Genomic DNA, 23,272 nt, shown 5'->3' with positions numbered 1-23,272 from the left:
TTTGTTTTATTTAGTTTGTTTTTTTCCCCTATGGTGTTCTATTTTATTTTCAAGTGATCCTAGTGTTAATATATGAAATTTTATGATAAAGTAATTTAAATGTAATTTTAAACTTACCTAGTATTGTTTATAGTTTATTACTGTGGCCATTACTAAAAGCTATAAAAGTAAGCACAGTAGATCGCATGTTAAATATTACACGTTTCCCCTCATTAGGGTGAAAAATTTTATGTCAGTTATTGTTTTTTCAGAACTTCTCTGAACTGAAGCTTCGCTTATCACTTCCTGCATTTAATCTTCTTTTGATAATTCTAGTAAGAATCAGGTATGTGATAGATGTCTGATGGAACCCAGACCTGTTTGTAGTTCTGCACAAAAGGTGTGAGTACATTAGATTGTCTTCATCAACATCTGTGTTTGCAGATGGAAGGACGAAGTGGTGATTTTTAGGGTGCTTCTAACAAATAAATCTATTATCTACTGTGAAGCTGATTATGAACCAACTTTCTTGACTTTAAACACGGGGTGCTGTTCAGTAACTTTTTCACTGTGTTGCGGTATGGTAGTTCTGAATTAATAAAACAAAAAGAAACCCCCCCTCAAAGAGCCACACCAAGAAGACATGCTCAACAAAGCAAATTGGTGTAGAACCTGCTAGTATTTCACCCTTCTCCATGCTGATGTTTCATTTTTAGTCAGCTGATGAGTTGTGTAACTATCAATGGTGTTTTAGTAGTCTTCTTGAAAGCTGTTCAAGAAAGGTGGAAGGTTCTATGGCATGTATCACAGAGATGAGAAAGATGTGTCTTTCAGGTGATTCTTTGTTTCCAAACTTACTAAAATTTTGCAGTGCTCGCTATTTAACTCCTCCAGACTTCAATAGGTTTTTGTACTCTGAAATGTGTTACTGAGTTTAAATGTGTTTTGTTGTTTGTTTCCTACAGTAGATGGCTGAACTAAGTAGTGTAATTGTGGTTCCAAAAGCTATGAAGTCACAAACTGATGTCATGTATCCTTACCCTGTTTATAAAAAAGTTCTTCTCTGTAGATTCTAACAGTGGAGCTTTGCAGCAAACAAATTATAAAATCACCACAATATAGAAGTTTTATGTTTCCTTCAGTAGTATTTATGATACTGGGTAGATTTTCTGCTTTTTATTACAAGTAACTTATTTCAGCTAAGTAATAGAGATAAGTTATTCAAGGAACTAAAAGCCAGAAGACATCGTACCTCTATGAAATTGCTGTTGACCACTTAATGTGTTTCGTGGGCTCTGTGAAATACAGATACATTACCCTGACTGACAAGGAGAATGAGCTGCAATGATTTTCTGATTAGGAATTTCCATGTGTGGTATATGAGCATCTCATTTTTCTTTTGGCGTTTCCTAATTCATCATCATCACCAAAATTACATTTTCACGCCAATAAAATTGCCCAAAAAAGAACCTTCATAGAAAAAAAAACCTCCTGTTTTCAGCCTGGACTTGATTTAAAATACTAGGCCCTTTAAGAATAATAAAAGAAAATACTGGGCTGACTTGTGCAGTTCTGCTCTCATTTAAGACCTGGTTCTCAGTCTGGTATTCAACTTAGTTGCAACAGGGAAATGCTACCAGGCAATAGGCATGGTAGAAGCTGTGTTGCCAGTGTCCAGTTCAGAAAACTGCCCTGGATTTTATCTTCCTCCCATCTTTAGTCATATATATCTTACAAACTGCCTTGAATTCTGGTTTCACTGCAAGGTGACGGATTTGCCTCAGACCAATGTGTGAAAGATGATTCAAAGTAGAACTGGGCTCAGAGTGGAAAGGGCCAGGTCAGGACAAATTTGGAATGAGCTCTATATCATAGGCAGGTGAAGACAAACACAGATTAAGATGATCCTTTAGAGATTTCTTTATCTTTTAAAAGTTGATTAAATGGTTAAAACTGAAGACTGAATCATGTAATCAAATTCTTTGGTTGTATATTTGGTGAGTTACTCATGTAAGATCTGTCAGTCTGTCTCAGATGTGTAAGGCAATGTGGAAGGTGATGTTGAGGGTGGGAGAAAAAACAGAATTAGCCCCAGCTCTTTTTATGAGTATGTCAGAGCCTGCCCATTTGTTGAACAATTTCCTCCTAACATTTCCTGCATTTGGAACTGCCAGTTCAGCCCATGTAGTTGGGTGGATAGTAGCTTATATTTGGTGTTTCTTTTAAGCAACATTTGCCTAACACTGGTTAGTATGCTTAGAATGAGCATCGGCCTCAGCCCCACTGTGAGAGCTACACTAAAACAAATAGCTGTGGGAAACTTCTGAGAAGATTACGAGTGGAGGTAAAAAAAGTACTACAAGTTATAGTTTGGGGAAATGCAGGGACTGGAGAAATCTAAGGTAAGATGAAAGAAGCATAAACAAACCCAAGTATTTCCTGGTTCCACTGGCACCCAGAGTGATTGAAATAGCTTAGTTTTGTTTTAAAATAATACATAGTTATTTTAGGATGGAAGTGACCTTTTTGACAAGTGGAAGCAAAAATGAGGAATAAGTTCCTGTCAGATAAGTGTTTTGTTTTTATTCATGGAGATTTGGGACTTCGGCGATTGCTTTGCAAGCCTCTTGGAAGGAAACAATGTAGTTGAAAGCTAAATCACAGGCTGTTTTGAAAGAGGAAAGGAGCTTAAATTTTCTGCAGAGAGATACGCAAGCTAGAATTAAGTAGTAGAGAGAAAAGATGGAATTGAAAACCAGAATTTTAGGTTGGTTAATAGAATGGAGTGATGAGAGCTGGAGGGAGAGGTATACACTAGCAAGTGCATAGCATAATTACCAAGTTGGACTAAACATTTGGAATAAGTAGTTTCTGTATGTTTTCTTGTATTACAAAAATGCATCTAATTTTTCTTTACAGCTAATACAGCTCATGTGACATAGTAGGATTTTAAAAACCCTACAGTTTAAGCATTACATAGATATACATATTTCTGAAGTAGTTATTTTTAACAAATGTACAAAGCATAAGTGTGGATTTAGGACTCTAACCTTTGAATATCTCCTTTTGTGGCTTTTGTTGCCTGGCATAAAAGAATGATTCATGAATTCCATCTTTCTTCTCATTGTCATTTGTGAATGACAAAGAAGTCAGTTCCTTGCTGTGGTTCTTAACTGCTGTGTATTTGATGAAAATAATTGGCCAAGGCAAACATTTTTCCTAGAACTGTGGAGCAGAGTAGGACTCTCTAACTTATCTTTGCTTACCTGTGGGGAGAGAGGTCAATGTTTATGATCAAACAGGAGGCACCTGTTTTGACACCACGTAAACAGAAGTTGGTAGTCTTCTGTTACAGCTGTGTTTTCAATAGCTACTGCATAGTTGGCTGTTAAGAGTAGCTGCAGATAAGATCAAAAGTCATCAGTTCAAAGTTCAGAAGAGATCATTAATTTCAAGGACAGAAACAGCTGAATTTGTTAGCCACTTCTTTTTGCCAGAAGCACTTCACTGGTACTGACAATTAATCTTGCATCACAAGTGAAGTAGGTAAGGCCAGTTTCTGAGTGCTACGTTTCCTGTTTGAGTCCATATACTTGTTTGGCATGGCTGCCCACTGCAAATACAAAGCTGATGTAGCATACATTTTTATTAAACAAAATGGCAAGTTTTGTAAATTTTAGGTATTTGAATTCAAGCAGCTATTCGCTACTGAATTAATTTTTCATTAAAATGTTACTAAACAGTTTTTACATCATTTTGTGTGGATTCCACTTTCCTTCAGAATATAAGAAGAATTTTCTAGTGAGGATTTGAATGAGTTCAACCAACTTTCAAGGCCAGTCAGACTTCTTTAGAAGCTATGGATAAAATCTCATTAAGTTCTCTCTGCCTTCTGCCTATGTTTCTCACACAGGCTGAAGCTTCTAGTGCTTCTAGTATGTAAAAAGTGTGCAGTCAGTTTTTCCCCTTTTCAGAGTTTGTATTTATGCCTATGCTTGTAGAAGAACAAATGAAGAAAGTTTTCCTCCCTGTGAGTTTGGAAAATGTGGTTGAATTGAAGGTGGGTTTAGAAAAAAATAATAGTCTGTTGTTCTTGTCAATAGACCTAGTTCTGAATAGTGTGTTGCTATCATGTGTAAGTCCTAAGTGATTATATTGGATGCATTTATTACATATAAAAGTTCAAAAATTTTCCATTGTTTTGCAGTAGTCTGTCAGAGTTGTATGGCTTTTTAGCCCCAATACAAGTATATATTTTTATTTAGAGGAAAACATGGAAATCATATAAAAATGGCACAATATATAATCTTAAGTAGGACAAACTTTTTGTTATATAGGGTGAATATTTTTTCCCAGCTGAAAAATCTGCATATGGTTCTCAACAGAAGAAATTTCTGTTGTGTAGGTAAAAGGTGCATTTTCAATTTCATGTAAGTTCTCAGTACTGTAAGACTAGTTACTTGATTATTTTATTTATGTCATCTTTTAATGTTACCATAGGTCTTTTAGCATATGTATCTAAATCTTACTGGGAAAAGCAGGTTTTAAAGCTCCATCTGATGAATTATGAGTGCAAAAGGAAATAGCAATACTCCCAAATTTCCTAAGCAATTCTCAAAGAAAACTAAATTCACTTAAGAGAGGAGAAGGTGAGCTTGGCTGTTCACAACAACTTTATATGTGTGTTTAAACAAGCAGTGCTATCATTTCTGCTAAGAATTTCTGAAAGAATAAAATCATCTCTTCAGACTGATGAAAAGCAGTAGATAAAATAAGGAGTCTTGTGCTCAATGGGATACAGTTTAAATAGAGAAAATCTAATGGGAAGTAGTTACATTAGTAGCAGATGGATTTACTTTCTGAATCTTGATCTGAGTAGAAATCCTTGCATACTTGGAATTTGTCTTCCAGATTCTTACCCTGATAAGAAAGGTGGATAAAGCAAATTTTTTTTTTTTTTTTCTTCTTGGCTTCAGCTGCTGTGGTGATGTGTTTTGCTTAGACTTGCTATTGTTTGATTTTTATCTAGGCTATTTTTATGATTCCTACAAATCCCCCTCCAACCTTCCGGAAGCCAGAGCTCTGGTCTGATGAATTCACAGATTTTGTGAAGAAATGCTTAGTGAAAAATCCTGAACAAAGAGCTACAGCAACCCAGCTGCTACAGGTCAGTATTAGAGTTACTGAGGAAAAGCACATTTTATGTTTGGGCTCCTTTTTTCTTTTTTCCCTCAAACCCAAAATGTTATAAAAATTTGTAAGGGAAAAAAAAAATCTTATTTTAACTATTATTATGCCTTATTTATTTTTCACTTTGTCTGTTCTGTGCCAGCTCCTGTTCTCTGCACCCATCTTATTTCTCTTCTCTCTGCTTCTAAAAATTCATTGCTCATTAAATAGTTTAAGGCTGGTTCTTGCTAATAAAATTGGATCTTTGCTTTGCGATTAGAGGCCCTCAATCGATCTCAGGATTTAGACAAGTGTTTAGTGAAATAATTGAGCCCAGGTTAGCCCTCTGTGTGGATCACACATGGGGTATATTCTGTCTTTCCTTCTGGTCATGTCCGCTTGAGCAGGCAGGTGGCTCTGTGTCCTAGAAAGGCCTCATGCAGATGGGCAGTATAACAGGTTTGTCCTTGGGCTGAATTCAACCAGGTGGGCACTTTGTGAGCCACAGGTGGCATTGTGGACCTTTGGAGCAAGGCAGGGTATGTCAGGCTCTCACTTCCTGTATTGCTCTTCTGCTACATTTAAGCTGTGTTGAGCTAGCAATAGCAACTGTTAAATTTTTAAGTTCCAGTGAACTCCACTACAAGGACAACAAACATTTTGCAAAGTATTTTTTGGTAATAGATCAGTCATATTTTTAGATTATGGTATGAATATTTAATTTTATACATTGCAAAACACTAAAATGTAGACCACAAGGTAAGTAAAAATTGAAAGTTATAAGTGTCTGTGTATGAACCAGTACTTGAGACCTCTGTATGGTTAGTTGAATACAGACAGCTGCATAGAAGAGACTTGGGTTAATGTGAGCCAGTAAGGAGAAATAAACAAACAAAAAGCTTCAGTGTGCACTTTCTTTCCCATGCTTACTGACCAGAAAACCAAATACTATGTTTGTTCATCAGGAGTCTGTGTTGTCTTTTTCCCCAGCTGGAATTTGGAGCATATGTGATGGAGCTGGAGGTGCTGTGAAAATGTTTGAGTGGAAAGGAAAGTACTGCTTGTGAGGAGAGGTCATGGAATTAAAAGAGAGTAATTGAATTACTACATCAAGAGAGAAGATAGATAATACATGTAGGGCATGAGGCTTCATCAGTTCTGTTTTTCATGGAACCATTTTAAAATATTTAATAATATTTTCTGAGGTGCTTAGTTACGCTTTGCCTGAATTGTACTTGCATATAATGGTGCAAAAATCGTACTTTTTTCAAACAGCAGCTGTTTATTGGGCAGCAAAATGTGCAAATGTTATCATGCACCTAGTCTTAAATGAAGAAGTAATGTTTTAAATGACCTTAAATTAAAAATTAAACTTCCTGCTAAAAGTAAGGGTTTTTTTTTTTTTTACTGGTGCCATGTTTCAGCATCATAGATCAAGAAATATTTTATGACATTTAAAGTATAGGTTTGTTGAAGTAAGCAGCCACAGATGCTCTGGTTCGAGCCACTAATTTATACTCTCAATTTGTTAAGATAAATTAAATTATGAAACTAACACCTGAAAAACATTGGTTTTCCATGTCAGATAATCGCCTCTCTGTTTACAACTTACTGCACAATTCCTTTGGGAAATTATACCCTCAGTCATAAGACAGTTATTAAGGGATTACATTTCCCAAGGCTTGCAGCTAATAAAAATAGTTAAAATAAAATTTTAGTTATGAAGCAGCTGAAATATACTGTACATTATGTTGGTGTAGATTTTGGTTATTGTATAATGTATGATACTGTTTATCAGTGAAACCTGTGGTGTTGAATAGGACTTGTAATTAAATCTGAAGCACAACTGCTGTAATGATATTACATATTTTAATGATTTTTTTTTCCCTAGCATACATTTATTAAGAATGCTAAGCCGGTTTCAATTTTAAGGGACCTGATCACTGAAGCTATGGAGATAAAGGCAAAGCGACATGAGGAACAGCAGAGAGAACTGGAAGAGGAGGAAGAAAATTCGGTGTGTACCCGTTTTTCCTATAACCACCTATACTTAACAATAAGTAGCTGGTTTTCTCCTACTTCCTGTCATTGTGTTAAAATACTTTTTTTTTTTTAAACCGGTTTTCTGTGTGGTTTTAAGCCTATGAGTTCTGAGTATTCCACTCTTTAATTATGAGTAATGCTGTATAAGCCAGCTTTCAGCACTATTCCATGAAATGTCTTAGTAAAAGCTTTTCTAGGAAGTGGGAAGAGAAATCACATCAACTTCAGCTATTCAGACTAACATTAAAACCCTGAAAATTGTTTAAGGTTCTACTTTCACAGGTGGACTTCTATTTAAGTGGTTTAGTTTTTAGTTCAGGGCACTTTGCTTGGTGTTTGTTTTTTTTTTTTGGTGAAGTCTAATACACAGAGTACTTAATGAAGACACTCAATAAGCAGAGATTGCAGTGGTTTGAGTCAAGTGACATGAAAACAGTGATGGCACTTCAGATGACATTGTCAGCATATGTTTCAGGAGAGAAGCAGGTTGCATGATAAGTATTTTGTATTTAGAATTGTTTGGCAGTGTTAAGAATAAGTCTGTGTTCCTGGCATTATTATTCTTCCCCTCATAATTTATTTCAGGTTAATCTTGTGCAATGCAGCAGAATGTGCTTCAAAGAAATGTATTGCCACGCATACAATGTGTGGTCATTCAGGGTCATCCAGGAAGAGCACAGAGAAGATGGAGACTGGAATGTTACAGCTTTGAGCAAACAGAAAAGAGCAGTGCAGGAGATGCAGTTTATCCTATAGCAAATTGTAGAATCCTAGTTACAGAGTGCTATGTGATGATCTATATATAGGAATAGTTTTCAAGCAGATTCTGTGCAATCTTTTGTGTCTCCAACAATCAGTGTGGTTGGCTGTGATTTCTTTTTTTCTATTCTTAGAGTGTGTTCTAAGAATACTGTTTTTTGTTTTTGTAAAGGTGATTTACTCTGAATTGTATTTGCTTAGTCAGTAATAAACAGGGAAGGCTGAGATAATTTTTTTCCATTAGGAAATTTTCCTTTGTGTGACTTGACATGCAGAGTTGATGTTTGTGACTTGGCTTACTGAACAGTTGATTTTTGAAGAGACTGATTTATTACTGACATAAAAATCTGATATCTTTACTAGCTTGCTTTCATCCATGCTATTGCCTTCTGAACAGGAGATGTTAAATGCTTGAGCACTGTTGATGTCTTTTTTGCATTAACCCAAAATTAGACATGACATCTGATTACTTAGTCTGAGGTTCAGATCACATTGCCAGGCACAGTCCATGCCAGTGTACATCTCCCTCTTCCACTACTGTGTGGAAGGGTATAACGCAAATTTGGTTCATCTCAACTGAGGCAGCATTTAGCAGCATCTCATGGTTCTTGCATGGTTACAGAAGTCAGAACGTAACACTGCACTCCCCACTGCCACTCCCACGCTCCTTCCCTCCATACTTCCCCCCATTTAGCAACTTTCAGTATAAGAGAACCTCAAATCCAGGACTGAGGCAGCAATCTGTTACTTGTGTTGCCATTGTAGTAGTTGGGAATTCTTCCATGAGCTCTTGTGTTGCAGTAAGGGACCAAGTTATGAGTAGAAAAGATGACAAGAGTCTGCTTGTCACTAAGTATAGAAGATAAGTGCCTCAAATCTGAAAGTAACAGGAGTATCTTTGGTTAACAGGGCTGAAAAGCCAGAATCACAGAGTGGTTGTGATTGGCAGGCACTTGCTGCAGTCATCTTGTCCAACCCAGCTACTTAAGCAGGGCCACTGAGGTTTGGCTACCCAGGACCGTGTCTAGACAGCTTTTAAATATCTCCAAGGAAGGAAACTCCACAACCTCCCTCTGTGGCTCATGCCAACAATGCTCAGTCACCCTAATGGTACAAAAAGTGTTTCCTGATGTCCACAGGAAGCCTCCTTCATTTCATTATATGCCCATTGCCTCTGTTCCTGTCACTGGGCACCACTGACTTCATCCTCTTTGCACCTGCCCTTCAGATATTTGCACATACTAATGAGGTCCCCTATGAGCTTTGTGTTCTCGAGGTTGAGCAGTTCCAGCTCTTAGCCTTTCCTCATGGGAGAGATGTTCCAGTGCCTTGGTCATCTTTGTGGCCCTTTGTTAACTCTCTCTGCTGTGTCCACATCTCTCATACTGAGGAGCCCGGCTTTGGACCCCGTACTCCAGGTGTGGTGTCAGCAGTGTGGAGCAGAAGAAAAGGATTGCTCACCTCCCTGCATCTCCTGGCAACTTTGTCAAATGTAGTGCCTAGTTTGTCTAATTAGACACTTTTGTTAAAAGGTTGATTTGCTCTTAAAAATGAGTGCCGTTGTAGTATGTGGAAATGCTAAGTCTGTAATTATTTTATTTACACTAATAGAATTTTAGGGGCTATAAATCATGTATCAGTGCATGAGCATCAACAAACACAGAACCAGAAGTCAACCTCTGCTTGACAAAATTGCTCTTCAATATAAGGCAGAAGGTCAGAGCAGTTGGCAGCTCAGCGTTTGCATACCTTGCTTAGTTCTTCTTTGTGATCATGATGTAGAGGAGTCCTAAAAGCCAGCCTTTCAGAGGGCTAGAGGCAGCCCTGCCTGTAGTTGTACAGGATGTGAGAAAAGAGTAAAGGCTTGAAAGCTTCACAGGTGAGTAAGGGAAGAGGCAAATTTGAGGCAGAGCTGTCTTCTCAGTACTGAACAGAGTGATAGAATAGGAGAAAGCCATGAAAGTGGGCTTGTGCATGAGACTAGTCAGTTCAGAAAATAAAGGTAGTAGAAAAATACAAAGAGCATGGCTTCAGCTCAGTGAAAGAAGAGGAGAAATTGGAAAATAAAGCTTCGTAGTATTCCCTTGAGTGAAGGGATCACCAGATGAGACTTTAAGATGGCAAAAAGAGAAGGATGAGAGTGTCTGGGTAAAAACTTCAGCAATATGTTCTTTCAGAATGCTTTTATCATCCTTTGTTATATGATGTTGTGGACTCCTTTTTATTTTTTACTGCAGATGCTGGCTTCCAGGCTGTAATTGTTTAACTAATTAATAAATAATACCAAATGATTTTTACAGGGGCTGTTAAGAGACATGTAAGAATATCTTGTAATGGACAAGAGGATGTCCAGGTGTTTTTGCTGTAAAGTTTATATTGAAGAATTAAACCTTTTCAAAAGTGTGCCATTATAAAAAGATCAAGTAAAAGAAGATTTTTGTACTTAGTATAAAAATATTTTTGTGTATTTTTTTAATGCTATTGAGATTTTTTTAGTTCACTAAGTTTCCACACATTTTTATGATTCAAGAAAATAATCTGTGATAAGATTTGTAGTTAGGATGAAATATTTAACAGTTGTTCTAACTGGTGGTATTTGGTAGTAAGTGTGACTTTTGCTATCAGTAAATGTATGTCAAATAATTTTGTATTGCTTGGTAAGCCTTGAGTGAAAAAAGTTTTGAAATACTTAGCTTTATTAGGAAAAGTGAGAGTACAAGTGATTGAAATGAAGAATATTGATGGTGAGGTGAGGAGGGATTTCTTTGTTGACAAAAACAGTTTCTGGAGTGACCTATGAATATCTTTTGTGTGTCACAATGCAGAACAAACTTTGTTCCGGACGGGTTTTGGTAATTGTTTTGGTTATAATACAGACTTCCTGTGTCTTGCAAGAGTTTCAGTGCAGTATCATTGTAAGGAATTCCAGATTCATTTAAGAGATAGCACGAGAATCTTGTCCAGTTGCTGTCACCAAGGGTTCTGATCAACCAGAAGTGCAAACTCATCCAAACCAGGAAACAGCAGCATAAAGTTGTACCAGTGCCTAGGGGGTGCTGCAAGAAAGCTGTAGAATTTTTTCCAAGGGCATGTAGTATAGTGTACTATAGCACTGTATAGTACAGGGATGATGGCTTTTAACTGAAGATTGGTAGATTGAGATTAGATATTAGGAGGATTTTTTTGTGGGGACGGTGTGTAACACTAGAACAGTTTGCCCCGAGAAGCTGTGGACACCCTGTTCCTAAAGTATTGTAGGTTTGGTTGGATGGGACTTTGAGCAGTCTGATGTAGGTGAAGATGTCCCTGCCTGTGGTAGAGGAGTTGTAACTAGATGATCTTTAAGGTGCCCTCCAATCTAAAATATTTTGTGATTCTTTGAAATTTTTACCATTTTCTTTTCAATTAAAGACATCATCTGGTAAGTTGTTTCTTGAATGTATGTTGCTCATATACTGCAGAGTAGAAAAGTGCTGCACATGTTAGGTGTAAGTGAAGCCTGAACTAAGTGGTATTCTGATTTTAGTTTTTTAAGCATACGAGGCAGAGATTAATCAATGGATCCACAAGTTATTTGAGGAAACCAGGATAAATATCTGGAAGAATAAAATTTAAACATTGCAATATTTGTGTTTGTCATTTTAGAAAAAGAAACAATCAATCCCCCAAGCCTACACTTCAAAATAATGTATAATTTGAGAATAAGCTCAAAAGTTGTGTCTTTCATTTAATTTGGACTTGTTTGTGGAACTGCCAGAAAAACAGTAAACTAATTCTATCTGCGCTTCTGCATGTTTATTATTTTCCTTTTGGAAAGGGAAAGCAGACAATTTGAGTGCCAGTTTGGTATAGCTGGTGTACAGTTTGGTAGTGGATGAAGTGAGTAGTCCAGCATTCAGGGATAAATAACCCTTACACATTCCTCTTCCTTATATATCAGTTTCACAGAACCCCATAAGAAATACAGGGCTGCTTGTATGTAGTTTGCATGACTACGTGATCCTATAGTTCAAGTGGTAATACAGGTCTTGATAAGTCTGCAGTGATGTCAACAGTCCTAGGAAGAGCTAATGACAGTCTCTGTGTTACCTTATGTAGTAGTAGTGACAGTAAGTAATGTATATATTTCTTCATGTTTTAATATCTATAAATGTTTTTAGAATGTGTATAGAACTGGAGTCACTGTTCACTTGCAAAGTAAAAGCCACCTGACACTTCAGTTTTGACAAATAACACCTCAAAAATGGATCTTTTCCCAATCAAGCTACTGTAAAGGCCTTACTAGAGAAATGCAAACCCAGACGTGAACTTTGACAAATGCGTATTTAACAACATCTAAAAGCAAGAGCAAATATTGGTGTTAGTGTTAAGTAGAGTTTATTGATGTTAAAGGTCTCTCATGGGCAGAATTGCATCCATATACTATTGAAAAAGAATGGTTTCAGTGAACCTGTCAAGGGCTTGAATTTATTGATCTAACCCCCCAAGAATTTCCTATGTAAATTGTGAGCAGTTCTGCTTGTTACTCACTAGTACATGATTTGAGACCCATCAAGAAGGAAGGTGTAAAATATTCTAGCTGCAAAGTTTCTTATGTTAGGAAACCTGTTTTAACCCTAACAGTTACATTTGAATAAGGTTTTGTGCTTTAATGCCTTCTTAATATTGTGTGTTAATGGGCACTCAAGTTAAAAGTGACTTAAGTAACTGAAGTAGAATGGATTGTGTGTATTTGAAGAATTAATCAGATGCAAAGTTTTCACAATTATGTACTTAATTTTCAGGGTCAATTCAGGTAGTTGTCCTCAGGTGAGAAAGAGACATATCCCTAAAACTGATTAATTTTTTTTTCTTTTTCACCACCATCTGTGAACATTTTATAGCATGAGAAGTTGTCAATTATAGTGTAAATGTTTTTTGCTGTTCAAAACTTTGTATTATAGAGCTGTAAATAAATGTCCAGGTTGAATAGTCTTCATGTATCCTTCCTGAGAGATATATCATTATAAGTAGTGTGTTCAATTGATTTTATGCCTGTTATGAGAGCTCCTCATGTGATGAGAATGTTTTCTGACAAAATGACATGTTTGGATAGGTGCTGAGGTAGTTGTACAGGTTTTTTTAATTAAGCAAAAATCGCAAGTGTTGCCTTCATACAGAAGGTTAATCCCAATATCAAAGTTTAAATGTTAGTTTAGGCATTATGGGACATGACCAATCTCTGTTTGTGCATTTTTGGAAGTGTGATGTGAAGTGGATGCTGAGGCTGGGCTGCTGTATTATGGGAATGTAAAGTAACTCGTTGCCCGGCAGCTTATAGAAAACATGTCTAAATATTTGTTTCTGTGGACCTTTAAAGGAATGAGCTAACAAGCAGCTCTCTGTATGTTTTCTTTTACATTTTTATGTCTCTATGATGTGAGAAATGTTTAAATCTTTTAGAGTATTAAATTAAGAAATTACTACTTCAGTCATCCTATTCATTTTCTTGGGCACTTAGTGGTTGGCAACTATCAACATCAAAGCCAACTCTTGATAAGCAGTTATTCGTATATATAGGATTATTTATTAATTCATAAAAAAGGTTATTTGGTTAATCCTGTATTAATTATGAAAAGTTGGCATCTGTATTTTGAGAAAATAAATAATTGTTGTAATTATTCCTTTATATTTTTACAAAATTTATAGTGTTGTTGTAAAGGAACTAGTGAATCAGGTGAGTTATTCTGTATTTCATATCTGATACACTGTACTGTACTTTTCTGAAAGTTTTTATATTTGCTTTCATGCTTCTTTCATGTGTTTGCATGTGTATGTTATATATATATATATATATATACACACATATATATGTATATGTACATGTAATTTTGCATGAAAGTGTTAAAACTTTCTCTTTCCTTGCCGTTTTTTTCTTCATGCCAAAGAACACTTGACGTATGTGCTAATTAAAATCAATTGCAGTCCTTTAAGTGTCCTGAAGTTAGAAATATACTGTTAAAATCCACAGCACTGTGGAGCCAGAAATTGGTTATAGGGAGAATAAACATGGGGAGCTACGAGAACGCAGGAAGGTGTCATTACCTGGAGGTAAAAAACAGGCTTAAGGGCTGTTTTGTGGCAGATGTCTGTTGAATGTGGTGGGATTTGACAGTGTGCTGAAAGTTAAGTTTTTTCCTGTTTTACTGATGGGTCTAAGCTTTGTGTGCTCAGTATTAATCATATACTTAGGTGGAAGTTTGGCTTTGTTTGTGAGGAGCTTTTACGAAATCGTATTGCTTGACCAAACTATATTGTGTTTATGCAGCTACTACAGTGCTTTAAAAAAAGATAATTGACTACAGCTACATTTTTCAAAGGTGATGATGAGGTGTTAATAGTAAATGAAATTATTTTACAGGATACTCAATTCTGTCAGCGTGTAAATAAATCTTCATTTAACACCTTGCCGCCGAGTTGGCCGTCTTTGCTGCCCTCTAGTGTTCTTTTCACATGCCAAACCACAGGCAGAGAGATTTTAGATAACTGCTGCCTTATTTACTTCTCGTTTAGTTTATCAGTCTTTATCCCTCCTGATTTTTAAAAGGCAGTAGAAAAATCCATTAATCTGTATCACCTTGGCTCATTCAGTTCTGTGGTGGTGTAGATTCAGCTATGGTCTGCAAGGCAAACCTCTCTGAGAAAACTTCTGTGTGATCTTTTATTTTACAAGTATATCATGAAGTCTTGTGTGCGGTTTCTGCCGAAGTATTTTTTAATTTTCTATCCTGATAATGAAACCTCTATGATTGCATTTTTATGCTTTAAGGGTTGATTTTGTTAATAACATTTTGGTAAATAAGGAGATCCAGAGACTTAGCCTTATAGGATTGCAGATTTTTGCTGGTACTTTACTTGTACTTTTACATTGTGATGTTATTCAGAGTTTCCGTAGTCTATTGCCATTTCTATAGCATTTCAAGAGATTTTAGAGTTCTTGCTTGCGCATACCTTCTGTCGCTGTATAGAGGTGTAAATGAAACCCTTTCCAAATACAAGTTTGTTTGCTTGTTGCTTGTACACAGGAGAGCAGCAGACAGTTTAACTCCAGAGTTCACTGTTTTTATTGTTTGATTCTTGGATCTGTTTTCATAAACAGTATGAGAACATGACACTTCAGCTTTAATACTTCTTTTTTTTCTTTTTTTTTTCTTAAATTGAGATTGCGTTTGTTTTTATTTAATCAGTGCGTTTACCTTTTCTAATAACAGATCACAAATTCTACACCAATATTTATGTACTGTAAAGCATGAATGAGAATTTGTATAAAGGAATCACTTTCATCTGTCATGTAAATGTGCACTTCCATAACTTGGATCCACTGCATATTTTTATGAAGTTACCTTTTCAGAACCAGTGTAGTTTACTGCCATATTAGCTGAATTTCATATTTGTGGGAAATACTAGAATGACAGTTCTGAAAGCAATCTGTGTTAGCTACAAAATTAATTATTCTGAGGCCCGCACAGGCCATGAAGAAGTTTTATATTGTTCTGTCTCAGTACACCATTCCTGATATAAGGAAAACACAATTCATCAAAATTGTTGTGTACTTCCCTTCTTGGGACAACTGTTTTTCTAGTACTAAGGTGGGCTTTTGTGATCCCTAGTCTCCTAAATGCTAAAAGATAACTGTTCTCTTTGCTGAGAGACAAAACTAAGATAAAGGCTTTTGGCACTCTTAGATTGGAAAATGAAATGCTATTCTTTGAACCAAGTCCATATAGTTGATTCAACTGAAGAAATAAAAGATCATTTTTTTCAATGAAGCAGAAGTTATTAAAATGGTAATTTAGTACTCCATTTCATACTTGTTCGTATTGTTAGCCATCACTTTTATCCACTAACTTCTACAATAAAAGTTTTGAGCTCCAGGAAAGTGTTAATTTCTTATTTCAGCTTAGGTAAGTTTAGGGCCATGTGCACTGCAAGTGGGTATTAATATTAGTCAACTTAGTTGGTAAATCAAATGTAAATATGCCTTAAACTCAGAGATTTGCCTGCCTGTATGTTAGAGATGCCAGATTTGTAGTGATTAATAGGTGAAACATCAGTATGCTGTGAGTCAATTTTATGTTGTATTGCGGTACTGAAAGAAACACTTGTAGTTTAACTGTTCTGGCACATTTTAGAAGCGATGCAAAAACTACTTTTTTTTCTGAGTACCCTTTTTAGGAGGGGAAAAACACATTTTGTCGAAAACATTCGGGTTAACATTAGCATTTAGTGGTGGAATGTAAAGAAAATTGAAGTTGCCACCAGGAGGAGCAGTACCAAAATATTCTCATTTTTTTTACTGACACAGTTGCCTAGTGCTATAACTGTAAGGTGTCTGTACCTTTGGGTATATTACAATTTTTTTTAAGGGTGCTAAATAGAATGCAACTGAAAAAATACTAAAAAAAACCCCAAAAAACCTGAAGGAATGCAAATTAAGAACTCCAGTATTTTTGCAAATTATAATCTGGAAAATAAGTATTCTTTTGTCATTTTGAATTTTAATTTAAATCTGTTCAGGTCTGTATCCTGGCTTCATTATGCTATGCTGTTAGCCAGACCTTCTGAATCAAAATTAAATCTGTTTTTCTATCTCTTAGTTGGGATGTAATAGAAGAATTTTCAGGAGCTGGTATTGTTGCACTCAATATTCTGTACCTACCTAGACTAGCCCTTAGTGAAACAGGCACCCAGGCCATGTAGCTCATGCATGAGTGTCTATGTGAGAGGCAAATTGTCTGCCATGCCATGGAGTAAGTTCAGTGAGAAACACAAAGCCCCAGACCTTGCAGGGGTTTAAGTCTGGGCTTTTTCTGGTCCCGTTCTCTGTCTGTTCCCCCCAGCCCCTGCACTTACAAGTCTCTTTGTAGTTTAACATTTAAAATCTACAAAGCAATGCAAAGATTTCTGGGGGGAAAAAGGGGAAATTTGTTAGTGGGTGGAGACTTGTTTTAATGTTACGTATTTCCCTGAATGTACTTAAAAGTCTTGTAGATGTGGCATTTAGGGGCATGATTTAGTAGTGGACTTGGCAGTGCCAGATTAACAGTTGGATTGATGATTTTAGGAGTCTTTTTGAATCTAAAGAATTCTGTGATTCTATATAACAACAATATATAGTTGTAAGGGGCAAATAAAAAAAAACAAGGGTTATCTAATAGTCTTACAAATGATGTAGCTAAAATATTTTGCTAATCAAGGATAAAATTTGTTTATCAAGGAACTCTAATGAAGTTTTGACACAGTAGAGGAAATGGATGCACATGTGGTTATAAAACTGGTGAAAGTAGTATTTTAATTTAAAAGATAGCAATTTGGCATAGAGGAACTGCAAGTGATAGATATTATTGCTTACATTTAATCAACAAATGAGAATATCTAAGTTTTTGTTTTTTTCCTTGTGTAATAGATTTTATTCATACAGAAAATGTATATAGTCACAGGCTATCATATTACTCCTGAAATGGTGTGATGTTGTGTGTATAATCTAAATCAGATTTTGGAAACCAGTGGGATATCCCATTAGTGGTTTCAAATATTGGTATTACATATGAATTTCGTATTTCTTTAACTGGATTGTCATTAGTGCTCTGTTTCAAATTCCTAGCCCATTAGTGCTACCAATTCAAAATGCTACTGTCTATCTCCTTGATATTATCTCCCCCACACTTAGTGGGTAAGAATGTGCTCAAGGGCTGATTTTATGTGTAGTATTAGCAAGTTATTTATTCAACATTTGTAAGAAAGGTTTTAAAATGGAAGTGAGCACTTGAAGTAAGTCAAGTTGATATTTTGTTCCTGAGAGGGACTTTAAAAATTCTGTAGAAGATTGTTTATTAGCTACATTGAACATGAACCTGTCATTTGGGTTCTGTATGTAATGTCAGATGCTGGGCATGATCCTGAGTTAAGGGTGGTCAGCACCCCTGGTAACAGTCCCTTGCAAAACAGCAAAATCTCTCTGTAAATTGTGTTAGTGATTTTTTTGGAACCCAGAGAGATAAAGTGGGTCATGAAAATCACAGAGATAACTCAAAACTGAATGCTAATGCAAAGTGAGTGTGTGGGCCATGTTGTACTTACCCTGATATGCATCTGTGAGAGAAAGAAGAGGTTGTATTTTTCTTTATATGGAAGATTTTTAATTTTGTGATTTTTTTTTTTTTTTTTAAGTTTTAAACCTGGGAGTCCAGCAGTACAATTAGGTCACATAAAGATAAAAAGCTAATCAATAAGGGATTGCCTCTTACCTTTGTTTTGTTTTAATGATCTGCTGTATTCTGGTAAATGTTTCCCTGTAGGATGAAGATGAGTTGGACTCTCACACCATGGTGAAGACCAATTCAGAGAGTGCTGGTACCATGAGGGCCACCAGTACAATGAGTGAAGGTGGTCAGACAATGATTGAACACAACAGCACCATGTTAGAGTCAGACTTGGGGACCATGGTAATAAACAGTGATGATGATGAGGAGGAAGATGGGACCATGAAACGTATGTTGTTAATTTGCTTTCTTCTAATAATGTGTTTTTTCATGCTGCATGACAATGTGGTACCATAAAAAGCTTTTAAGTGTCAAGTTCTGTGGTTAAAACAGGGAGAGAGGGGTATTTGTGTCTCTAAGCACTCTATAATTTGTAGAGAAAAAATTTACTATAGTGGGAGATTCAGAGCAGAAGCCTGGTTTTGGTGCTTTGCTAAGTTTCTCTAGAGGTCTCTCAAATTGTCCTTCTATGAATTGTCCCTTGTACTACTTGTCTCTTTGTCTCCTGTCTCACATGCATTTGGACTAGCTCCTTGAGGCTAAACTGGCGTGATTATGTGAGAGGCTGCATGTGAGAGGCTGCTGTTTCAATGTCAGTGATGCTGGGAATATATCATGACTCTCTTTGGGGTCAGTAATCAGTTATATATTTTGCTGCAAAATCATTTTCTAATTAATTATCACTTAGCAGATCTATATTTTTTAGCAAATAATTATTTGAACATTTTTGGAGTGTAATTCAACAATGGCTGATTTAAGGCAAAAGATTGTTGAAACCTAATTAAAAAGATCTAATTTATTTTGGCAGCATGTGAGGGAGTACGTAACAAAGAGGAAAAAATTGTGAATGTTTTTATGTATAAAATTATAGCTTACACTGAAGTATCCATAAATACACGTTTTAAAAATAGTTCATTTACATAGTTACTTGCTGATATACTTATTATTTGGCTGAAGACTACTGCAGATTGAGGTCCACAAATTTTAATATAATTATTTGCTTGAATAGGCAGCATCAATAGATGACTCTAATTCAGGCTGTAGCTGCCTGATTTCACGAGGCACAAAGTAATGTTTAACTCCGGGCAGTTGGGGGGGTTTTTGTGTGTGTGAGGAGTTGTGTGTGTGTGTGTGTGTAATATAGAGAGCTAATATCTCAAGGGTAGAAATCAGTGCCAAATAAATAACTTTGTAGTGTTTCATAGAAAACACAAAGCTGCATTTGTGTTTGCACATAGACACCTGATGTAATTTGCTCAAGATTAGTTGGAAGTGCAAAGCAGAAACTTTTTTTTGTGTGTTCAGGAAGTTAGAAGAAAAAAGCAGTTTTGTAGATTTTTCCTGTTTGGCTTTTTTGTGTTTTTTTTTTTCGGGGTTTTATTTTGTTTTTCCTTTAGTGTTTTCAGCTATGTGATTAAAAAAAAAAAAAGAGGAAAGATAGAAAAAATTTGGAATAAATTTTTAGGGTGGAAAGTATTACGAATTAGGGTTTAGTGCAGTTTCTACACAGCTTGACAAATCAGTCTTTGTAAGTCAATTCTATGTAAGTAGTTTTTCCGAATTGCACCACACTATCCACGTAGTTTTTCTGTGTGCTGAGAGAACATACCTGTTATATGCCAAACAGATCACAAGAGTGACATCGGGTTTGCACTGCAATCTCTTAGTCTATGTCTTATTTGTCTGCTGGAGACATTGCTTTTAAAATATACTGTTATTTTTAATTTTTAATTGATTCCAGTAACAATCTGTAGTTAGGGAGTTGCTTTTCTACACCTTGACATTTCGTTCAGTATGTGTGTTAATCCCGTTCTTCTTTCTTCTTAAACAAGAATAATCTTGGGAAAAGTGACAGGTTTCCTTCCCTTCCCTCCTCTCCTGTAGATGACTGTCTTGAGCCCTGTAACTGCAGCAAAGCAAAGCCACCACACTGGAGGTAGTTTGCCTCATGACAAGTGATGGTTTAATCATTCAGCTATCGGCTACAGGTTTGGTTTAGCACTTACTTGCTAAAATTTATTGTATTTTTCATTAGGCACCCATTATTTGCATTTTTTGCATTAAAAACTAGAAATAATTCAAGAACGGGACCTCTTCATCTCTCAGCTGAAAATAAATATAAATTGTGTCCACTATAGCTGGTGCTCTGGTTCTGTGATTGTTGTGCTATTGGCTGAAATAGGAGCAATAGGAAGATTCCTAAATAAGTGTCAACAGGAAGAGACATTAAAATCTTTGCTGTCTCGGAAAGGCAGCCACCTTTTGATTTTTTGCTTCTTTGTACTTGACAAATTCACGAGATTGGTTGCTTTTTCCAATGTACCTTTGTAGGCAAAGTGGGCACTTTCTGGATGTTTGTGTGATTTGATTATAATGGATCAGAATGAGTATCTTGAAAGTGCTCTTCGATACTGTTGACTAATAGAACATTGCAAGCAAGAAGCTGGGAGAAATAAACTTTGTAAACTAGGGAAGAGACATTTCATTTCCTTCCTAGAGACACAAAATATTTATTACAAACTTCTTACTTAATTGCTGTTGTGTTTAGTTTCATGTTTTGTTTCCTTCTCCCTTTTGTTTCCCTGCTCAAGGACAAAATAAGAAACAATAATATGTTTTTATTTATAAGTACCCATGCTTAGAGGCCTCTGGGAGCCATGACAGAAAATAACTCAAACCATATTTTTTTCACAAATAGGGAATTGTGCCCAGATAAAATTGGGATTTGGAACAAAAAGAGGCCTGTCCTCCTGCCCCAACATACATTATACAGTCTAGTAATAAACAACATTTATCCTGTCTTGCTTGGTATGCCTGTGCATGCTCTGAACAAAGACTCTGTGGTATGTACCTGGAAGGAGGAAAGAAAATGAAGAGCATGGGAGAGTTGGGAGGAACTTAACTTTAGGAGGTTTAATGTGGAGTAGAGCAAAGAGTGAGAATGATGGAAATATTACTTCTTTTGTTTGGTTGCCTGGGTTTTACTTATTTTTGTGTAGCCTTTTCATATGTCAGTGGAGAGTCTAGTATTCAGACCAGCTTCCTCACATTCCCCTTGTGGTTTTTCAGAAAGGCTTAGTGTTTAGGGCTTTCTGGTGCACCAAGAGTACTTGTGGTTGTTCTCTTTTCTCCTTTTCAGTAACATTTCCCCTGCTTCTCTTTTTTACCCCATTAAATTCATATTTGCCATCTGCTTTGAGCTGGAAAATAAGTTGTCTCTTAGTACAGTTTGGGTTTATTCTGGGTTTCTAACTGTTGCTTCAGTCTTTGGTGAAGCTTCTAGATAGTTTGTGTTTGGTGATGAATGTATTAAAAGAGGACAGAGAACTCATGAGGTGGCATTTGACAGCTAGAATGTAGAAAAATCATCAGGTTTTGTTTTATTACTTTTTGCCCTCTAAAATGTGAACATTTTAGGTTTAGTCAGTGTAATTCTTGAACACATTCTTCCTTCTAATCAAACAGAAGAATATAAGAATATAATCTTTGGGACAGCAAGTTTGCTTCCCTGTTCTCCCTCCTTCCCCAGATGACTGTTTTGAGCACCCTAACTCCAGCAAAGTTGGCAAACTGGAGGTAGCCTGAGGCAAGTGATGGTTCAGTCATTCAGCTGTCAGTCAACAGTTTTGGTTCCAGCACTTACTTGCTCAGCTTTCTTGTCTTAGTATGCATAATGGTGTTTTTGATTACAGTGGGACATGCTCCATGCTGTAGAACCTACATGTTGATAGAAGATTCAAGAGTTGGTTTATTCATTATTTTTTAGGGATTTCAGCATCCAGGGTAAGGGATTGTTTGATACTGTAAGTCAGTTTCCTCTGTGATACAAGGTGTATTGTTGGGGAGCTCTGGAGTGGTGCTTCAAAACTCTTTACGAAGGCCTAAATCCTACAGCTGGTGTTTCAGCTGACAAGCAAAAGATGGTGACACGTGTTTTATAACAACTCAACATCCTAGTTCCGGTAGGAATGTCATAAGGAAATTGTATTATGGGCTGGTTTCAGTGGTGCTGTATCCTGGGCGTTGATACTTCAACGGATGTAGTTTCGGTCAAGCGTGTTTACTGTGCCCCCAGTAAGATGTTTTGCTTGGTGCCATATATAGCTGTACTAGTGCTTTACTCCTGTCTGTGTATAGATAAAGAGGTGATAGATGTTTATAGGTCTCTGTTGCTTCTCAAGCCATTTTCTTTAACTGGTGATAAAGTTGTTAGTTTATGTCACTGGTAGTAGTATATTTTAAAAATGGGGATTTTTTTTTTTTTAATAATGGTGTTGGTAATTCTGCTTTTGAGAGCTGTTTCAGAATGCTAGTTTAATGTGGATGTTCTTTGTTTTGCTAAAAACAGAAAAAAAAGTCTAATTTGACTGGAATGGACTAATGGGAAGTATTTGAACAATGCTCTCAGGCACATGGTGTGATTCTTAGGGTGTCCTATACAGGGCCAGGAGTTGGACTCGATGATCCAGATGAGTCCTGTCCAACTCTGCATATTCCATGATTATAATAGTAGTATCATTGAATATTTTTTCTTTTTTCCAGGGAGTAGGGGAAAAAAAAACCCCTAAAATTATTAAACCAGTTTTACAAGTCTTATTCTCAAGAAGCAAAGGAATGTTTTGTGCTGGAAACTTTTCCCCATTAAAAATTATATTTTAGGTTCATAATCCTTCAGAAAGTCTCTGAAAGCTTCAACTTAGTTGAAAATTATGTGGATTTTCCATTTAAATGCCAGATGCAATTATTTCTAATAAATAGGTGTGTCATACAACAAACAAAGGCCAAATGATGCCTGAAGCTGAATGAAGCCTTGGGTGTATAAATGACTGTGATACAAAAACTATGAACTCAGTAATGACTTTGTTACATGGCTCTCAATAGTCAAACATTTCTTAGATCTGTCCTGTGGTAGACTCTCAGCTGCTCTGGCCTAAGTAACTGATACAGTTTCTACTGCTGCTTCCTTGTGGTTCCCAGTGGCCTGACCTCTAATTCTCTGAGATGGTTGCTTAATAGGCGTG

The 23,272-nt window shown here is 36.3% G+C and overlaps 1 protein-coding gene across 2 annotated transcripts in view; it reads left to right on the top strand.

The window, feature by feature from the left end:
* Positions 1-23,272, top strand: part of STK3 (serine/threonine kinase 3) — a 126,570-nt gene that overhangs the window by 52,423 nt on the left and 50,875 nt on the right. For both annotated transcript variants that reach the window (XM_062490492.1, XM_062490483.1), the window contains 3 exons: positions 5,009-5,146; positions 7,040-7,165; positions 18,288-18,480. In XM_062490492.1, coding sequence (XP_062346476.1) covers positions 5,009-5,146; positions 7,040-7,165; positions 18,288-18,480 — 457 coding nt within the window. The remainder of the gene's footprint in view (positions 1-5,008; positions 5,147-7,039; positions 7,166-18,287; positions 18,481-23,272) is intronic.

This window comes from Cinclus cinclus, chromosome 1, assembly GCF_963662255.1.
Source record: "Cinclus cinclus chromosome 1, bCinCin1.1, whole genome shotgun sequence".
NCBI lineage: Eukaryota > Metazoa > Chordata > Aves > Passeriformes > Cinclidae > Cinclus > Cinclus cinclus.
Note: the sequence above shows the minus strand (reverse complement) of the source record. Positions and strands in the feature narration are given on the sequence as shown.